Genomic DNA, 20944 nt, shown 5'->3' with positions numbered 1-20944 from the left:
GGGGTTCAGATCCGAAGGAGTATTGGCAGCTGCTCAAACCAGTGTCAATCACATATATCTTGCCATAGAAGAAGATCATTCACAAGCAAAGAAGACAGTAATACCAGAGTTCATTCAGAAAGACAAAGCAACTCCGATTCTCAACTCAATTCCTTTTATTACTTTAACTTTATTACAATTCAGTATTCCTTTCACAACTTCTGAGAAATGTTATGTTTATATCACTGATAATCCAACTCCTTCTGATTCCGCCTAACTAAGACCTGCAAGACAAGCATTGCTTGTTTCAAGCTACAATTCTCATGGGATCGACCCTAACTTGCTCAGGTATTATTTGGACGACCCAGTGCACTTGCTGGTACTGCTGTTGTACGAACAATGTAAGGTTTGCGTACACGCGCACCAATGTATATTGAAGGTAATTCCAAAAATATCATTGGCCAAATTTCTTTATTGTTACATTTTATAAAGTTGAAGTGACTACTTATTTTTTAAGTAGCCTCAAATTAATTACTACAAACTACTATTTTTCTAGTCATCAAATAATCCACTTATTTTGAGCTATTCTTGGCAATACATGGATTGCAAAAGTCCATGTTAAATGAACACAGCCAAATAATCACTATTACTACATAATAATTCAAAAGATTAGAGGGAAGTAATCAGTACTTGCACAATGTTAATTGGGTAGTTTATGATTGACTAGTATCAATTAGATTCTCATGATGACATCGATGTAAGATTTGCCTTGTAGCTTGCGCGAAAAGAATCCTTTGTAATAATAATCAGCTAATCCAATGCTTTTAAACATTGCAGGACTTTCAGTATAGTGACAAGGCTTGGTGTTGGCCTTATAATTTTATTCATTTCAGGCCTGTGAAATGTTGCAATGGAAATCCTCTTGTTTTCTGAATTAACTGTTGCTAGATGTTCAATGCTCCGGCGATAAATTCCATTATTCTATATCTGCCAAATCGTTCATATGAGAGATGCAAAAGATTGTTGAAATATTTACACCACACACATAATATACCGTGTGAGAGAGAGATAGCGAGAGTTTTTTTAGAGTAAATATTTTTTTTATTTATTGACCATTTGTTCGAGAAATGAAATATTATTTTATAATTCAAAAATTTTTAATTAGTTTTCAACTATTCAATTTACAAGTCTAAACGAACTCCTGTAAATAATAACCTGCTAATGTGTCAAGAACCACTTAAATAAGTTAGTAGAAAAGTTGGAGACTGATAAAAAATTTTGGAATCATGGAGTGACAGTTTATCTTTTGCACAAATGATCAAAAACCAAAAATAGTATTTACTTTTTTTCTATCACATACCTGTAAAAGGTCTCCGACATTTATGATAAAAGTATTGTGAAGGGGTTTGATAGGAATAATCCATGTTCCATCTTTTCTTATTTAGAGGCCTTCCACTTCTGTGACTTGGAGAAGGATGGTAATGGCTTCGGCATCAGAATGAGTATTTAGGCCAATGACATCTTCTGTTTGAGGACAAGGAGGATAGTAATTCATCCTCATTCATTAACCTTCATTTTCGAATAATGATAGCGTTTCACTTGATTCTATCTTCAGAGTTTTAGTCATAAGCTCAATAATTATGACAGATAATTTTTTCAGTTCTCCACAATAGCTCCCTAGATTATCTCTCGAAAGAAAAAGGTTTTCATGAGTTATCTACATAATCAGTCAGTTATATATAAATAAGTAAAATTTTCTTATCATAAGACAAGATTTGTTGAATTTTTGCCTATCTAAAAATTGGAAATAGGAAAAAACACAACTTTTTTATCCAACTTCTGTCTCAACATTTTTGTATTTTCTATAAAAAAAAAGTTCTACATCCAAGTCATAACCCTAACCAAGTCCAACCAAGTATCTATAAGAATAGAGCTCTACTTTCAAGTCATAACTCTAACCAAGTTCAACCAAGTATTTTAAATTCACGTGCGCATGCTTCATTGCTGTTGCTTCTTCTTCTTCGTTATCTTTCTCTTTCGTTATCATCATCACCAACAACACCAATATTTTATTAACATCTTTATTGGTTCTGATTTTCTTTGATGCCATCATTAAATAATTTCGGTTAATTTCTTAGTTTAATTGAGGTTCATTTGGATCCAGAAATGAATTGGATGTATTTTTTGTTGATGATTGAGTCTTTTTGACTACTTGTTCAAATCTGAACTAATTTCGGTTCATTTATATATTAATTGAGGTTCACCTTATGCTGTTGATAAGTATTGACCAAATTTTTTATTCTTTAAGTAATTTCAATTCATTTCTTAGTTTAATTGAGGTTCATTTGGATCTAGAAACGAATTCGATGTGTTTTTGTTAATGATTGAGTCTTTTTTACTGCTTGTCCAAATTTGAACTAATTTCGATTTATTTGTGTGTTAATTGGGTTCATTTTATGTTGCTAATAAGTATTGACCAAATTTTTTAGCAAAGAAAAATAAAATTATTCATTATCATTTTATTCAATTACATTAGATTTCATTCAATTTGTGTTGAAAGTCATCCCTATAAGACCTAGAACTTTTAAAAAGTCTTATTATGAACTAATTTTAAATTATAAATTTATTTATTTACAATTTTAATTTTAGAAATTATTCTATTGAAGATAATCAAAGGCAGCTTTGATTAATTCACTACAAGATTCAAGCTAATTTGTGGCCGTTTTTTCTGATTTGTGGGGGTTTGAAACCCCCTCTAAAATTTGAGATGCCACGAGTTTATTTGTGGCGGTTTTGTAGAACCCCCAGAATATAATTTAGTGGCGGTTCTTTGTCTACTATGTGGGGGTTTTGAGTTGATTATTTTGGCAGTTTTTTTAAAATTTTTGTGGCGGTTTAAAACCCCCACAAAAACTGAATTTTCAAAAAAAAATTTGCTTCAAACTGAACGGTTGCAAACAATTTAAAATTGAAACTAAACCTATTTGAAGGCTATAAACTACTATTATTGATTGAAAAAATTACATCAATCAAACTAAAAATTATTTAACTTTAAAGAAATTAGTAATTAGTATAGAATTAACAAAAATTTAAACAAATTACATAAATTAAATTGGTATGAAATAAACACTTAGATCAATCAAATTTACATATTTTTATATGATCTGACAATATATAAAATGATAACAGATAGTAACCCACCACAGCAACAAGAAATGCGGCCTTAAGATTGCACAGGCTTCACAGTAAGCTCTATTTGTCAGGAAAGGGAACCATCTGCTCATGTAAGAAATAAATAATACCAATGAGCAGAAAATAAGCATTAACTTCAAGTAAAACCTATACAAAATACAAATATAGTAAAAAAAGCATGCTTCTATAAAAGATAGAATCCTCATTCTTCTGAGAAACCCTTCACATGAGTTGTTCTACGCCATCCTAAGGATCCCTTCTCCTATAATAACTCTTCAGCATAAAAAAGTAAAACAAATTATTGTGACTTGTTTCAAACAAATTGATTTCATAAGGAAATCTGCTAGATGGCTTTAATTGCTAGAATTACATGCCATGACTAGTATTTTTTTTTAGAAAACTTACTTTCTTTCATCAATATAAAGATAATAGAAAGAAGCACATTCTAATTCTTTGATCTTACCTACAAATTATTGTTGGCAAGATCTAGCATCTAGAAAGAATAAATACAAGAGCACCTCTTGTTCGGGTGTCTTTAAATGTGTTAGAATTTCAAAAATATAAAATTTATTAGTATTTAAGTAGGTTTATAGACAAGAAATTTTAAAAGCAGAAGTGTGGTAAAACTAAAGATTAAACAAGAATGAATAGATGGCAAGGAAAACCTGCAATGCTCACTTGTATCCCCGAATAAATATCTAATGTCTACAGAAAATTCATACTTTTTTACCCCTAATAATAGGAATCTGTAGCAAGTACTAGAAAAGCAGATCCAACCATTTTCTTAAACCACCTTCTGAAAGTACACGGTAGAGCTAACAGCATATTAGAAATAATTTAGATAGTATTTGCTACATTGTGTTGATCAAAATCTAATAAGAAAAATTATTCATCACAACTATTGCTAATAAGGAAGATACCGCTTCAAAGAAAATTGAACAATACAGGTTATGACATCAATCATAGCAAAAAGTAGACTTAAAAAAAAGTACCAGAAAATGAGAGTGAAAATGTGTTTACAGGGTGGAAATGATTGAACAAATCATCATTCTCTTCTTCCAGCTTCTGCCATACTAAATACAAGGTGGAGAAATCAAACAAATTACATCAATAATTTAGGTAACAAATAACCATTCTGTTCAAATAAAAATTGAATAATTCATACAATCAACTATTTATATTACTAAAAGGATGAAACTCATAAATTGCATGATAGAGAATTTCAAGATGGATACCTAGAGTTGTAAAAAATATTTTCACAACTTCATCTTTGTTCATATATAATTGTAGGCACCTTTCTATCAAATTCTACATCTGTAAACAAATTTTGTTTTAAGATTTTATATATATATATATATATATTTTAAATTAGCTTTTAAATTAGCTTCCTGACAAGCTAGTAGAATTTGCTTACAAGCTCAATGTCTTGGCGTGAAACTTTCTTTCCATCAATAATAAAAATCATAAAAACCTAGAAAAGAACGTAAAAAAGAGCTCTAAATATCATAATCAATTAACTATAAAACTCCAAACTATTAAACTCAAATGGACAAGCAACCCAGAACTGAATAACAGAGCTTAATGCAGCCAATAATATATGCAAAGACCAAGTAGTAAAAAAAAAGAAGAAAAAAACAACATACAGATCAAGCATCCTAATGAAGATGCCTATTCCATGAACTCCCAAGATCACCAAGTCCCGAAACTCTGCTCCCATCAGTAACAACAATCATAAAAACCTATAAAAAATGAAAAAATAGAGATATAAATATCATAATCAAATAACTATAAAAATTCAAACTATTAAATTCAAGTCGACAGGCAATCCAAGAAACCCAAACATAGATTGGGAAACCTAGAACAGAATAACAGAATAACAACAAGAAAAATTCATGAATGAGTTCAAGCATTAGCCTATGCTATCTAAAGAAACGAATAACAACAACAAAAATTCTATTCATCACAATTTCAACGTGAGTGAGTCCATTAATGTGAATGTGAGTCACCTTATAATTCAATAATTCATATATAAATAAATAAATCCCTTTTACTTCTATACCATATCCCAATAACATGACTATAAGTAACTAAAACCCATCCTCAAAGAAAAGCAACGGAGCACTAAAATTATATGCTCTTTAATGGAATAAATTCGTATAATTGAGGTCTTTAGAGAAACGTTTCATCTCCAACTCCGTACCTATTTCGTGGCTTAGCATTCATGTTTGGACTCATTGCAATGGCATTGATGCTTCTAGCATTTCATGTTTGGACTCATTGGAACATTTCAATAAAAGAAACCTCAAATGTTCCAATGAAAGATGAAAATCGAGCACGATGAATTCAGAATAAATGATAAATAAGGGACAATGATTTTATCATACAATTTCAGGAAATCCAAAATTAAAATACAGATGCACCAACATTAATCGGTTACCATTAATCTATCTCAATTCCTAATTTTCACAGCACAAACCCCAAACCAAATAAATCACACCAAATAATTTAACCAGAAATCCCTAGATTTCTATCAAAGATACTAACAATAGTTTTCAATGGGGAGCACCTCTGTATAATAAATCTTCCAAGATAAACAACAATCAAGAAAATTTCGGAGTTTTTAAATCAAGTGGATTCGCAATCAAAACAACCCAAACAAAGATCAATAAACTTAGAACTCAATAACAGATCTTAATGGAACAAAAAATTTAACCAAATAAAGATCAAGAATAAAAAATAATCAAAGCAACAAACTAGCACAAAGCAAATAGGAGGAAAGTATTGGCGCATACCAATAGAGACGGTGTTAAGAGGCGGCAAAAAAGCACAAAAGACATGCAGCAAAGAAGAAGCAAGAGAAAAAGAAGGAGAAGATGGTGCCATTGTGGATAGGGAACAGGCTGACAGACCCCGAGCATCCACAGATGCAACCTACCAACGAAAGCCACATTAGACTCAAGCTTTAGATCTAAGAGAAAAAAGGAACTGAATTTAATTACACATGGAAAAAAAGCAGCGAAAAATTCACCTGGACAAGCTATGGCAAAAATAACTCTGGAAAAACCAGCACCTGTTCCAATGTCCACGAGGCTAAGCTTCTCATGTGACGGCGCGCCACCGCAGCACGTGCGGTAGCAATCCCTAAGAGGAGGAAGGATCGCAAGCGAGTCCTCGACGTACCTCTCCATGACTTCGTTGGCGTCTTTGACTGCGGTGAGATTCATGCGCTGCAGTTGAAAATGCAGAAATTAAGTGTTAATGTAGTTGAACAGTTGAAAGAATTGGAAATTATGCATTAATGAAGTTATTTCACGTAAATGAAGGAGACAACACATTGACGTAGAAGCTTGATGGCGACAACGACGAGGACATGAATGGCAGCAACGACGATGAATGGCAGCAGCGACGAGCTTACTCTCCCTCTGATCTCAAACACTACGGCGAACTTGATGGTGACAATGGCAAAGAGATGCGGCAAGTAGATCTAGGGTTTCATTAGATCTCACTCTTCTTCCTCTTTTAATTTTTTGGACAAGTTTTGTTTGGATTGAAATTGGTTTGGGTTTGATTTGAGTAGATTAGGGACTCTATTTGTTTGGACAAATGGGCTCAGAAATTTAAACTAGTATTAATCAATGGGGGGTTTCATATTTTTCCATAAATAAAATATGTTATGGAGGTTTTCTAAAACTTCCACAAAAAAATCCCATAAACAAGAAGAAATCCTGTAGTAATTGGATTTAAAATTAGTTAAGGTTTTTATCCAAACTCTATAATTATGGATTATTTTCCTATTTACAATTTAAAGTTTTTGAAATTCAGAAATAATGAGGTTTGACTATTTAAATTAGAATTATATATAATTTTACAATTATTGAGTTATTTTCTATATTTAAATTATAAAGTTAGTAGTTGTCAAATAATAAGAATTTCATATGATTTAGTTTAAATACTTTATATTTTCATAATTCAATACTTTAGGTTTTAGGAATAAAAGAAATTAATTATATTGTTCTTATATTTTCAGTTAAAGTATTTGATTGAGAATCAATTAGTATTTTTATACCACAAATAATATTTTAAAGCAATGTTAGAGATTAAATTAGTTTTTCAAATTAATACTCTATATTCTAATTTCATTAAAATTACCTTACTCAAATTAAACCCAAAGTCAGCAATTCAATACACACCCTAACCCTAATTTTGACACAACACACTCCCTCACACACACTCACCAAAACCGTACCCGCCCTTACCCCTTACCCAACAGCAGAACAAAAAAAAAGGAAAAAGAGAAGAGGGGGAGAACCGGAGAAGGAAGAGAAGAGGAAGGAAGGGAGGTGGGGTCAGTGGGTGTCACTGCCACCGTCGCCGTCGTCGTGTCGCCACTAAGAAGTCAGAACAGAGGAGAGAGAGAGGAAGTTTGCGTAGAGAGACAGAGAGAGCAACACCGAGAGGGAGAGGTCGCTGCCATAGTCCAGCTCGCGCCGCCATCGCGAGGAAGGCCAGAACCGAGGGAGAGAGAGAGCCGCGCGAGGAGGAGGCATCGCTGTCCCGTAGAACCCGCATCGCCGTCGTCACCGTTGTCACCGTCGAGGTCTTCATCGTCGCCATCCATAGAGGTTCACGAACAGAGGGAAGACGCGCCGTTTTGCCCAGAGCCGCCGCGGAAAGGGTCGTCGCTGTCAAGCCCAGCCACCATCGCCACCGTTAATGCCTCCATTTCGCGCCGTCAGATCTGTCGCCGTCGCCAAGTGACAGACAGAACGCGCATGAAAAGAGAAAGGGTCACAAGGAGGTTTCGCCGCTGTTGGAACTCCGCTGCTGCTGCTGCTATGGCCACCGCGCCTCTGCCGCAAAGAAACGCTACTACCGCCACTGAGATCCACTGCCGGTAAGGGTTTTGAGTTTGGTTTTTGTTCCTTTTGAGTTTTCGGAAGCTTTATCGTCACTACATGTTTGTTACAGTTGCCATCGCCAGAGTTCTAGTCATCGTTATCCCTTAGGATGGCTGCCGGGGCTGCCGCAAAACCGGTTCAGCGACCGCCGCTATTTCATTTTCTTATTACAGTAAGTATTTCTGTTTCGAAAACCCCGCGATAGTATTCTGTGACGTGTATTAAAGCCTCTCCGATATTAATGTTTTAGGAGTTAGTAACTGAGGTTGCATATTGTGATTTAAAGATGTTTATGCTGTTGCAAAAGTGTGCAGGGCTGCGATTTGAAGCTACCGTTGATTTCGGATTGAGAGAAAAGATTCCGTTGACGCGTTAGGTTTATGATTTCGACTTGTCAAGATAGGGGCTTTTTACAAAAATCAATTTATTTTAAATTAGAATTGTTATAATTGATATGATGAGCGAAATACTTTTCTGGTGATTATGTAAGTCTTATGGATTGTCTAATCTGTCTTGGATGAATATGGTTGTCTGTTTGATTTAGAATATTATTTGATGTTGTTAACTGGAGATTTCTGATTGGTTTAATTTGAAATGATTTTAATATTGAAAGTCTAGATTTTTTTTTATTGAAAAACTGATTTGGTCTTGAACCCGTTGGAAAGGGTTGAGAATTGGTTTATTTGGTTGGGACTCGAAAAAGGGTGGCAAGGTCCAAGTTTTAGGAGAGATGTTGCTAAAATTTCTATAAAATACGAGGCTTTGTTTGAAACATTATTTTAAAAATAATGAATTATGCTTCGAATTAAATTATTGATGAATGAATTATGTTTGAACTTTTTTTATTAAGAAAATAATTTTATTTTGAATGTAATTTTTTTAAGAAAAAGAATTATATTTTAATGTCGATTTAAAGATGAAAATTCTTATGTTTTGGAACTTGATTTAATTAAACAGATTCGGAGGAGTTTCGGTGGATTTAAAAGAAACTCGAATTTCGATTGACTAATTTCACTTTACAAATTTTTAGGAAAAGTTTGAAGTATTCTTTGAAATTTTGATTTAGCAAAACTAAAACAATTTCCGAGCCTTTGAAAACGCTTCAGATCTAAGAATGAAATTGAAATTGGTTTTCAGTTAAATGATTTGGTTTTGGTTTAAGTTAGTTAGTTTTGAAATTGGTTCGAACTATTTGGATACATGACTTGGTTTTGGTTTAAATTCTATTTTCCTTATTCAAATCAAGAAGTTAAGGTTTTTGAGGTTTTCAATGAATTTAAGAGAATGAGTTAGATTATTCTCCCCTAAAGTCTTGAGACTATATTGAGGAATTTTATTACCAAATCCTGATTTAGAAGGAATGATTTTGATGACTTTTGGAAGAGATTTATAATTGATAGGATCTTGAAGTTGTTTGGAGTTTCGAAAAATGTTACCAAAGAAATGGATTTTTGGTTTTAAAGGAAATTGATTTGAGGATTTGGAAATTGATGATGAGTTTTGAAACTTGGAAAGGGACGATGGACTTGTTGAGTATTGAAAATGTGCCCGTCAAGATATCCGTGGGTAAGAATCATTTTTTTAAAATAGGATTTCGAGCCTGATTGATTGTGAAAAGTGTGCCAGGCACTATATCCTTGGAAAGATAGTGTGCAGGGTACTATATCCCTGGGTTGAATTATGATGGATAACCTTTTCTGCTGCAAGAGTGTGTCAGGCACTATAAACTTGGGTTACGCATGTGCGTATGCCTGGCACTATATCTGTAGGTCAATAGTGTGTAGGGCACTATATCCCTGGCATGGCAAAAAAGCTACATCCGAAAGGATGTGTCGGGTTGGAATTTATGGACTGACAAGTGATATCACGAGCCAATAGGATAGACATTCATTATATGCATCTATGTGACATTGTTTGAATGTGCATATTGTAATTAGTTTGCCTCTATGAATAATTATGTTTAATTACTAATTGCTATACTTGATGTAATTACTTTATTTGTGTTTGAACCTCTCTACTTGTGTTTGTAACTGAAACTGGTTTGATTGTAGTGAATTGGATGTTAATTGAGTTGTTTGGGCCTGAGACTGTGTTTGATTATGTGATGGGTCGGAGGCCGTGATTGTTTTGTGTTTTTGGTTTAGTAAAGTATGAAAAATCAAATTGGTTCAGTATAGACTTAATGAACTTATACATGGAACAGTTTGGCCATCATACTGTCTAGGAAAACTTTTAATATTTGATACGAACGGTTTTGGATTTTGAAGAATAAATAGATTCCTCTTTTAAAAAGGATTTCAGATTTTGAAAAGACACATAAGACGAACAACGATCACTGTACCTTAAAACGATTTTATTTTACGTATCTTATTATAGCAATTCTCTAACCTTATAGTGAGAACCAGCGAGGATGGTGTTCTCACTTCCCTACAGGTCTTTTCTCTTTCAGGTTATGGGCAACGAAGTTCAGAAGAGTTTATTTCTTTTCTAATTAGACGATATTTTTGTATTGCTTTAGTATTTATGTTTCCCTCGCTTTTAACTTTTCATAATTTGTAAGAGGGATAGGATTTGTTTTATATAAAGCTTGTAAGTTAATACTATGTATATGTATGTATATGGTTGTAAGTATGGATTTATGTTTTGTTTTAAACAGTCTTTTGAAAAATACGGTTTAAGTTTTAAACATGCTCATATTTTAAGAGTCATCGTAATACCCGAGCTATCAGAGTGGCGTAGCCGGAAGCATGACATTTTGATAGTTAGGGTGTTACAATCCTAACCTTTGGGACAAATTGTTTATCGACAACACTCCTAGTTTGCAAATGAACCGAAATATTATTATAACAACACCATTGTGTAATAACAAATGAACCAAAAATTGTGCATTCTATAAACTCAAAAACTCCTGTAATTTCGGTGCATTTATGAGTTAAATGTATCGCAATCACTATCTAATTTCGGTGCATTTGGTATCGTTATCCTTCACAATTCAAAACTCTTCTTCCTCCTCCTCATCATCTTCCGCTTCGTCTTCTTCTTTTTACACCTTTTTTTCTTCACCTTCTCCTTCTTGTTTCATTTTCTCAAAATTCTTCTTAATTTACTTTCTTGATAGGAAAAAAACAAAAAAAAAAAGAAAAAAATATGAAACAGAAAAAAGAATAAATGACCACAATAATATAAAAGAAGAGAAGAAGAAACAAAAATAAAACGTACCAACAACATCACGAATAGAAGAAGGAGGAAGAGGCACACGAAGAACAAATGCAAAGTGAAGCGGATTTTATTTGCGTTAGTGAAGCGCATGTGTACATGCTACGTATAATGAAAGTAATTTTTGTTAAATTTAGACCAATTTGATTGAATTTAGTTGCCAAAAATATTTAAATGTATAGTGTTGGGAATAATACACCATTCCCCCTTGAGAAAATACCTTTCACAGAGAAATAAAATAGACACAATCACAACACAAGAATTTAACGTGGAAAATCCCATTTACTGGAGAAAAAAAACCACGGCCGTTGTCAAATGACAACCAGAGAATATCACTATGTGAAACTTGTTACAACACATAGACTTCTTTCTTTCTAACACCGGCACCCCAGTACACCCACACTCTCAAAGCAAATATTTAACTACACCTCACAACACTCTCTAATCTAAGAGTATAGAGGAAAAGAAAAGTCAGATACAAGCTTTAAGTGTTTCCGACTAGTGCAAAAAATATGGAGAACTTAGCCTCATATTTATAGCCTAGGCCACCCACTCCATTTGCTATCCTAAGCAATGTGGGACTAATTCAACCAAATCCTAACATATAGTAGCTCTCTATAAAAATAAAATACTTATGAAACACATCTAATCAGAGTGGGAGACAAACCTAAATGATTTCGGAAAATTAGAAAATAAGTAGGGACTCCTTATAGATAACAGAAAAGTATTAATGTAGAATAAATCTGTCCAATCCAACTTTTGTTCCTCGGATACAACAAAGAGTTGACCAAACCCCTCCAAAACGCCACGTTTCTGCCATAGTTTCCTTTTCTCTTTCATAGGAAGGTTGAAGAACTCTTGCACGCCTATTGATAAACCCCAATTTTGTAGTTTATCTTGTGTTGAATTTAGGAGATTTTATCAACTTTTCTCACATTTATTCAATGAAATAGCATGGTTTTGTGAATTTCTCCTAATATGTCCTTAAGGGTAAAAACATGCTTTTTAGGCCTTAAAATTGATAATTTTAATTCACTTTAATTCCATTCGATGCCATGGTATGTTTGTTAAGTGATTTCAAGATTAGAAGGCAAAGATTGGGTAGAAGGAATGAAGAAAGAGCATGCAAAAATGGAGAATTCATGAAGAAATGAGGATTTGCTGAACTCAAGGCCAAGCGCACGCATCACCCTTGCGTACGCGTGAGAAGGAGATTTGCCAGCGACGCGCACGCGTCACCCATGCGCACGTGTCATCCACGCGCACGCGTGATGTTGGTCACGTGACTCACTTAAGGGCAATACGCTGAGGGCGATTTCTGAGCTCAAAGAGGCCCAAATCCAACTCGTTTCTGATGCTTTTGAACCCAAGGATTGCAAGGGAATAGCAGGGAGTCATAGTATAGTTTTCAGCATATTTTAAGGTGGAATTCTAGAGAGAGAGGCTCTCTCCTCTCTCTAGATTTTTGGGTAGTTTAGGTTAATTCTTCTTAGATCCAAGTTTTAATTCTTGTTTTGATTTCAATTCTCTTTATATTTTAGTGTTCTATTGTCTTAATCTTCTTAGTTTCTCTTATTAATTTCTTGTTTTGCTCTCTTTTATGTTTATGAACAATTGTTGGATCTCAATTTTTTCTCATGCAATTTTATATTTCTATGTCTTTTGATGTTTACTTCACTTGTTATTGTTGATTTCTTGCATTTGTTAGTTATAGCTTTTATTAATTCTTGCATTTTGTGATATTTACTTTTATTGAACTCTAGGTGTTTGTTAACATGTTTTCACTAGTTTTAGAGTAGTTTTCTTTACTCTTGGCCTACGCTAAGGGAATTGAGTAACCTTGAGTCATTGGTTCTCATTGAATTGGTGATTTGAGAACCCTTAGTGGTCAATTTGATAACCATTGACACTAGCCTACTACTAAGTCAATTAGTAGCTAGGTTAGGACTTATGGATTGATGTTGATCAAGCCTATTTGACGTACTTCAAGCATTGAGGTAGACATTGTACGTACTTCAAGCATAGAAGTAGACTAAATGGGTTGGTCCCTCATAATTGTCAATACATGGTTTGTAGACAAAGATGGGTAATCTCAATTCCTATGCCTAGCCAAGAGTTCTTTCCCTTTCTTTATTAGTTCTTGTCAATTACTTTCTTGTTATTTACTTTTCTTGCCAACTACAAATCAAACCCCCTTTGTTCTTTCATAGCCAATAATTGATCACTTTATTGCAATTTCTTGTAAGATGATCCGAGGTTTGAATACTTCGGTTAATTTTCATTGGGGTTTGTATATGTGACAACCAATTATTCAAATTTGATTGTGAGGATCGAGTATCGGTTTGGGCTATGCTCACAATGAAATTATTTGGTTAAATTCCAAACTGGTATAAATCCTCACCTATCAAATTTTTGGCACCATTGCCGGAGAATTGCAATGGTGTTATATTATTGGCTATTGTGAATATGTTCATATTGTGAATATCTTGCTTTTTGGTTATTTCTTGGTTTTGCTAGTATCTAGGAGTTTGCTTTCTTTATTTCTTATTAGTTTTTATCTTTGTTTTCTCTTTTCACTCTTAATTCTCACCATTTTGGCTATGAGTGTGGTTACAACTATGTTGTAGGAAATGAAAATTACAATAACAACATGCATCAAGGATGGAACAACCAAAGATGGGAGGAGCCTTAAGGATTTTATCACCCTTCTTGGCAACAACCTTCCGAAATATTCTATGAGCAAGAGCTATTCCAAGATGCATACTAATCAAATGGCTATGGTGGACCCCCTTGTAATTATCAACATCCACCATCATATACCTATGAACCCCCTCCACAATATAGCCCTCAACCATCACACTCACAAGCCTCATACTACCAAACACCTCTATATGATCCCAATCCATATCCACCATGCCAGCCATCTTGTGAACCATATGAACCATATGGAGAACCACCACAATTCCAACCTCAATATTTTCAAGAACCACCACCTCCATACCATTACCAAGATGAACCACCTCTCATGTATGAGAACTTTCAACCACAAGATGAATTTTCCTTTCTACCACAACCTTCCATGGAAGAATATCCATATCCATTGGTCCAAGAGCAACACGATCCTACTTATGCTAGCCAAGTGGAACAAGAGTCAATGGATCGGCTTCAAGGAAGCAATGGATTGGCTTCAAGCAATTATCCGTCAAAAGAAGTAAGAGGAAGCCTAAAGGATGAACGAAGCTATCGAGGCTAACCTTGCCAAAATTAAAGCCAACTTGGACTCATGGAATTCATACCGTAGACAAAGCATCTCCATGGATGAATATGAGAAATCAACCGAAGAGTGGAGCATGAAAGAGATTTTAGAATCCCAACATGAGTACAAAGAGATGGGATGTATCTTGCAACAAGTGGAGGAGGAAGAGATTATTGAAGAAGAAGAAGTGGTTGAAGACCTAGGTAAAATTGAACAAGTGGTGGAAGAAGTTAAGCAAGAAAGCTCCACCATTGAAGATGATTCCACACCAACCAATGTTTCTTTTAGAATTGATGAACCTCCCTCATTGTGTTATGAAATTGATGACAAGGAGGACCGTGCACAACCTCCGACACATGGTTTAAGCAATGAGTGGTGTATAGAAGAAGTTGGTGAGCAAGGAATTGAAATAGAAAAAGCTTGCCAAGAGGTGGAGGTAGTCAAGGAAGAGTACAAGGGAGTGGAACTTGCAAGATCATTGGAACCACCCCTTCCTAAGTTACCATCCAACACAACATTCAAGTGGGTAAAATCCCTATCCCTAAGCTTTACTTTCTCACTTGAATATGGTTTGCTTAAAATGGATGGGCAACTTAGAGCTCTTTGTAGAGTTAAGAGTAGGAGAATATTGTGCAGTGGTTGGAAAAATAATGTTAGGCTCATTAAGGTTGAACCCTCAAGGCATAGGTCCCATGGTTGGAAGAGTGCTAAATTGTATAGGTTTAGGAGGAGAATTTGGTGCTCTAATGAGAATTCTATGTGCCTACCACCTGAATGGAACAGTGATGACCAATTAGAAGACGGGTGTGAAAATAAGATATGGGATCCCAGACCACAATATGAGGATCAACTTTGGGAGCTCCAAGCTTGTGAAGGACTCCATCAAGACTTGGTGCAACTCATTGGAAATCTTGGAGCACAATGGAGGACCAAGCATTGGTGGGAGTTCCAAGAGGAATTCAAGAACAAGCTACCTTGACAAGGAGCTTCCCAATTGTCCAATTGAAGGACTTAAACTAAAAGTGCTACGTGGGAGACACCCCACCGTGGTAACCTCTTTCCATTCTCTTGTAGATATAATCAATGAATGAATTGAGTTACCATTTGATGCACATAAACTTGTTATGCTACGATTTAGGAAATTGCACAATCGGCAAAATTCCTTCCGGCAAGTGCACCGGTTATCGTCGTCAAGTAAAACCCATCAGGGGCTGGATTCCCCTTCAATCCCCCCCTTCAAATGCAAAAACTAAGGCCTTTAAATAGGCTCCCTAAATTACAAAATGAAAATGAAATTCAAAGCAAATTACAATCAAATGAAAATAAACTATTCTAGATGAATTCATGAGAATTCTTCCATTCATAGCATTCAAGGAATATAACTAAAAACTCATGGAATTTGCATAAAAATCTTCATGTTTGAATGATTTAAGACAAGCATGACTATTTGGCCAAAATGATTACTTAAGGCTCAAGAAAATGCATAAAACAACTAAAAATAAAAGAAAAAGGCTAGTGAAACTAGCCTAAGATGCCTTGGCATCACCATTGTAGGTAGTTTTCTTAATTTCTATACTCTTTACATTGCTTTGATTGATAGGTTATTTGTTAAATTCATGTTTTGATTAGAACAGTTATTGTTGAATTGTGTTTTGCTTGAAGTGTAAGTTGTGTTTGTATTGTACTTGAAAATTTTCAAAAACTAAAAGAGTTGTTATTAACTTTGAATTCTGGTTGCTTGAGAGTGTTTGTAGATTAAGAGAGTGTCTTGTTTCTATTTTAAGTGCTTTAAAAAAAACGGCGCACCACGCTTACGCGCACGCGTCGTAGGCCCATATTAAACTCCTGGTACAAAAACCAGAGAGTTGCGCTGGAGTGGTACTGGTTTTGTGCGAATAGCACAACTTAGCCTCACGCGTACACATGGGTGATGCCTGCGCGTCACCTGTACTTTCTGCGTTCCACGCATATGCGTCGCTTCTCCCTCCTGCTTTTCAGGCGTACGCGTGGACGAAGCGCGCGCGTCGTCTCGCGCCCTGTTCTCCCCTTTCTTCTTTCTCCTTCTCTCCTTCTACTTTCCATCTTCTTTCTTTTCTTCTTGCTTCTTCTCTCTTCTTCCTTTCTTACTTTCTTCTTCTCCCTCTTTTCAAAATTTCACTTCTCATTTTTCTTATTTTTCATTTTCTTTTGTTACATTTGCTTATTTTCATTTATTGTATTTTAAGTTTGTTTTTGTAACTTGTTCGTATTTCTTTTTTTTAAGTTTCCTATTTTAATATAGGTGTTGAATTCCCCCACTCAATTGTTGAGACTTTCTTGGATTCTCTTGGTGCTTCCTGACTTGTTTAATATTAGTAGGTGATGAAATTTCTAAGTCAATGCTTAACCTTTGATGATTCTTGCATCCTTTGTGTATTGATATGAACTTACATGTCTTTCATGACCCAATCTTTCTTGTTTGAACTTGATGCTCAACATGCTCTTCATGGCATTTACTTATGCTTTGATTTTACTCTTGCATCAAGTATTAGTTGATATGCCTTAGCTTACATTGTTTTCTCACTCACATGTTGTAGCTACCATGTAGTTGAGAACCTTACTCTTATTTGGCATTAGCCCCCGCCTATGTTCTATTTGCTTTGGTATATTTGTTGTAGGCTTTATTTCCTTTCTTTTTCTTTTCTTTTAGGCTGGCCACCGAGAAGGGGAAATGGAAAGGCTTCTAAATGGGGCAACAAACAAGTCCCTCCGTACAACCTTTTGAAGGAGCTCATCAGTTGTAGCAACCCATCCACCTTGCTCTTCTTTGCATGCATCGAGGACGGTGCAAATTTTTAAGTGTGGGGAGGTCGTCTGACCGACCTCCGTGGGTAACCACTTCCTTTTTCAACACCAATTCTTAATTTTCTTTGTTAGTTAGTTGTTGCATTGCATGATAGGTTGCATGTTAGTTAGAATTTGTGCATATTTTGCCACTTCTTTTTATGTTAGAATAACTTGGTTAGAGTGATGATTTATTTTCCAAGAAAACTATTTTAGGGCACCCTACCAATATGAAAAAAAAATTTCTGTGTTGAACTTGCTTGATGAATTAATCTTGGAACATGGTTTTTGAGCTAAGAACACAAGAATGTGAGTTTTGAGCCCAATTGTGTGGTTACATCATATAACCACTATTTTCCATTCTTGTGTGCCTTGTTCTCTTTCTATGATTGTAATCTTTGATTTGTTTGATTCTTTATGTCCATTATTCCACGTATGAATACATTTATATGATTGAGGCCATCATTTCATTTAGCTCACTTACCCAAATAGCTACCTTTCATCGACCATTGTTAGCCAATTTTGAGCCTATTTAATCCCTTTTGTTCTTAATTTTAGCACATCACTACACCTAAGTGAAAAATAATAAATATCCTTAATTTGGATCTTTAATTAGCTTATACTAGTGAGGGTGTGTATCATTTCGGTATGGGAAATTTGGAAACATTGGTTGAGGTAAAAGCATATTTTGTATTTTTGTTGAAAATTATAGAATTGGGTACATACTCATGCATTAAATATGTAAAACCATATGCACTGATATGCTTGTATATACTTTAAAGAAAAAAAAGAAAAAGAGAAAAAGAAAAACAATAAAAGGGGACAAAAATGCCCCAAGAAAAGTTCAATAATAATCAATGCATATGTGTTGTGAATCAAAAAGAGAATACATGAGTGTGTAAAAAAAAGTGGGAATCATGGGTAGCTAGGTATTGTATTAGAATTGTATAGGTTGTTATGTGTGTTGGTGAGAGCTTAGGTTAATCAAAGATTCAAATTTCAAGGTCACTTGACCATATGCATCCTTACCTTTACCCTAGCCCCATTACAACCTATGAATAAGCCCTCATGATAAATGTATGCATGCATTGAATAATTGTTGATTGTTAGATGAAAAATAAATCTTGGAAAGCATGATTAAAGGAGAATTGAGTGAATCAACCATATACACTTGAGCGACTAGAGCGGATACACTTCTGGTGAGGGTTCGATGCTCAATTCCTTGTTCCCTGCTTTCACGAGCTTTCTTTTTGCAAGTTTGTATATACCTCATTTTGATATTTGAATTGGTGGGATTCATGAATCATCATACAACTTAGCCCTACATGTTCATACATGCTCTTGGAGATTGATTCACTTTTGACCAAGTAAGTAGAAATATCTTGTATTTAGTTGCATTCATGTAGATAGGTTCATATAGTTTATTTGCATTGAATAAATGATCATACCCCCCTTTTCTTGTCTTTCTTGGTTTAGCATGAGGACATGCTTAGTTTAAGCGTGGGGAGGTTTGATAAACCCCAATTTTGTGGTTTATCTTGTGTTGAATTTAGGAGATTTTATTAACTTTTCTCACATTTATTCAATGAAATAGCATGGTTTTGTGAATTTCTTCTAATTTGTGCTTAAGGGTAAAAACATACTTTTTAGGCCTTAAAATTGATCATTTTAATTCACTTTAATTCCATTCGATACCTTGATATGTTTGTTAAGTGATTTCAGGATTAGAAGGCAAATATTGGGTTGAAGGAATGAAGAAATAGCATGCAAAAATAGAGAATTCATGAAGAAAAGAGGATTTGCTGAACTCAAGGCCACGCGCACGCATCACTTACGCGTACGCGTGAGAAGGAGATTTGCCAGCGACGCGCACGCATCACCCACGCGCACGCGTGACCAGAGAATCATCAAGCGATGCGCACACGTCATCCACGCGCATGCGTGATGTTGGTCACGTAACTCACTTAACGGCAATACGCTGGGGGTGATTTTTGAGCTCAAGGGGGCCCAAATCCAACTCATTTCTGATGCTTTTGAACCCAAGGATTGCAAGGGAATAGGGGGAGTCGTAGTATAGTTTTCATCATGTTTTAGGGGAGAATTCTAGAGAGAGAGGCTCTCTCCTCTCTCTAGATTTTAGGATAGTTTAGGTTAATTCTTCTTAGATCCAAGTTTTAATTCTTGTTTTTATTTCAATTTTCTTTATATTTTAGTGTTCTATTATCTTAATCTTCTTAGTTTCTCTTGTTAATTTATTGTTTTGCTTTCTTTTATGTTTATGAACAATTGTTGGATCTCAATTTCTTCTCATGCAATTTTATATTTCTATGTCTTTTGATGTTTACTTCACTTGTTATTGTTGATTTCTTGCTTTTGTTAGTTATAGCTTTTATTAATTCTTGCATTTTTTATGTTTACTTTTATTGCACTCTAGGTGTTTATTAACATGTTTTCACTAGTTTTAGAGTAGTTTTCTTTACTCTTGGCCTAGGCTAAGGGAATTGAGTGACCTTGAGTCATTGGGTCTCATTGAATTGGTGATTTAAGAACCCTTAGTGGTCAATTTGATAACCATTGATGCTAGCCTACTACTAAGTCAATTAGTAGCTAGGTTAGGACTTATGGATTGATGTTGATCAAGCCTATTTGACGTACTTCAAGTGTTGAGGTAGACATTGTACGTACTTCAAGCATAGAAGTAGACTAAATGGGTTGGTCCCTCATAATTGTCAATACATGGTTTGTAGACAAGGATGGGTAATCTCAATTCCTATGCCTAGCCTAGAGTTCTTTCCCTTTCTTTATTAGTTCTTGTCAATTACTTTCTTGTTATTTACTTTTCTTGCCAACTACAAATCAAACCCCCTTTGTTCTTTCATAGCCAATAATTGATCACTTCATTGTAATTCCTTGTGAGACGACCCGAGGTTTGAATACTTCGGTTAATTTTCATTGGGGTTTGTACATGTGACAACCAATTATTAAAATTTGATTGTGAAGATTGAGTATCGGTTTGGTCTATGATCACAACGAAATTATTTGGTTAAATTCCGAAACGGTTTAAATCCTCATCTATCACATATCTTCACATTTTCCACCAATAAAGAGCCGACTCCATGATTAATCAACTATGATTGATTGCCACATTAAATTTCTTGAAGAAAATGATACGATAATATTATCTAGTTACTGTTAATAGTTGGTTATAAACTAGAGAACTAAGCCTTCATCCCAGTATTATTAGTTCTCAGATCACAGTAATCAAAATTCTTTGTCGATGAGCATAGCCAATATACAGAAAATAATTTTGATATTTTTCATTAACTAATATCAACAAGAGAAAGTTTTGGAAACTAGCACAACCAACATTGTAACCAACAACCACCACAAAGAAAAAAAGTGATTGCTCCCATACCCCAAAATTTGTGAGAGAATTCATACCTTATTTATGTGGACCAATACAATATAGACACGTGGTATTATTAATCCCAGTCAGTTAAAAATTAAATAATTTTAAAAAATTAAAATTTAAAGTATTTTAAAAGTATATTAAATATTTTTTGTGTACAAATACGAATAC

At 34.6% G+C, this 20944-nt stretch overlaps 1 protein-coding gene and 1 pseudogene across 1 annotated transcript; both read right to left on the bottom strand.

The window, feature by feature from the left end:
* Positions 713 to 20944, bottom strand: part of LOC107640789 — a 73599-nt pseudogene continuing 53367 nt past the window's right edge.
* Positions 4759 to 6727, bottom strand: LOC110272232 (ribosomal RNA small subunit methyltransferase G-like). Its single transcript, XM_021124173.1, has 3 exons — positions 6505 to 6727; positions 5964 to 6398; positions 4759 to 4910 (listed from the first exon to the last, which is right to left on the bottom strand). The coding sequence occupies exons 1-3, from the start codon at positions 6541 to 6543 to the stop codon at positions 4827 to 4829; spliced, it is 558 nt and encodes a 185-aa protein (XP_020979832.1). The 5' UTR covers positions 6544 to 6727; the 3' UTR covers positions 4759 to 4826.

This window comes from Arachis ipaensis, chromosome B05, assembly GCF_000816755.2.
Source record: "Arachis ipaensis cultivar K30076 chromosome B05, Araip1.1, whole genome shotgun sequence".
Classification (NCBI taxonomy): Eukaryota; Viridiplantae; Streptophyta; class Magnoliopsida; order Fabales; family Fabaceae; genus Arachis; species Arachis ipaensis.
The sequence above is the reverse complement of the archived record's forward strand: the minus strand, read 5'-3'. Positions and strand labels throughout refer to the sequence as shown.

Coding starts and splice junctions, on each gene's coding strand:
- LOC110272232 (XM_021124173.1), bottom strand. CDS start 6,543: ATGTCCTCGTCGTTGTCGCCATCAAGCTTCTACGTCAAT. Junction 6,399..6,504: donor CATCAAGCTTCTACGTCAAT/GTGTTGTCTCCT, acceptor TTTCAACTGCAG/CGCATGAATCTCACCGCAGT. Junction 4,911..5,963: donor TCTTAACACCGTCTCTATTG/GTATGCGCCAAT, acceptor CATTTTTTATAG/GTTTTTATGATTGTTGTTAC.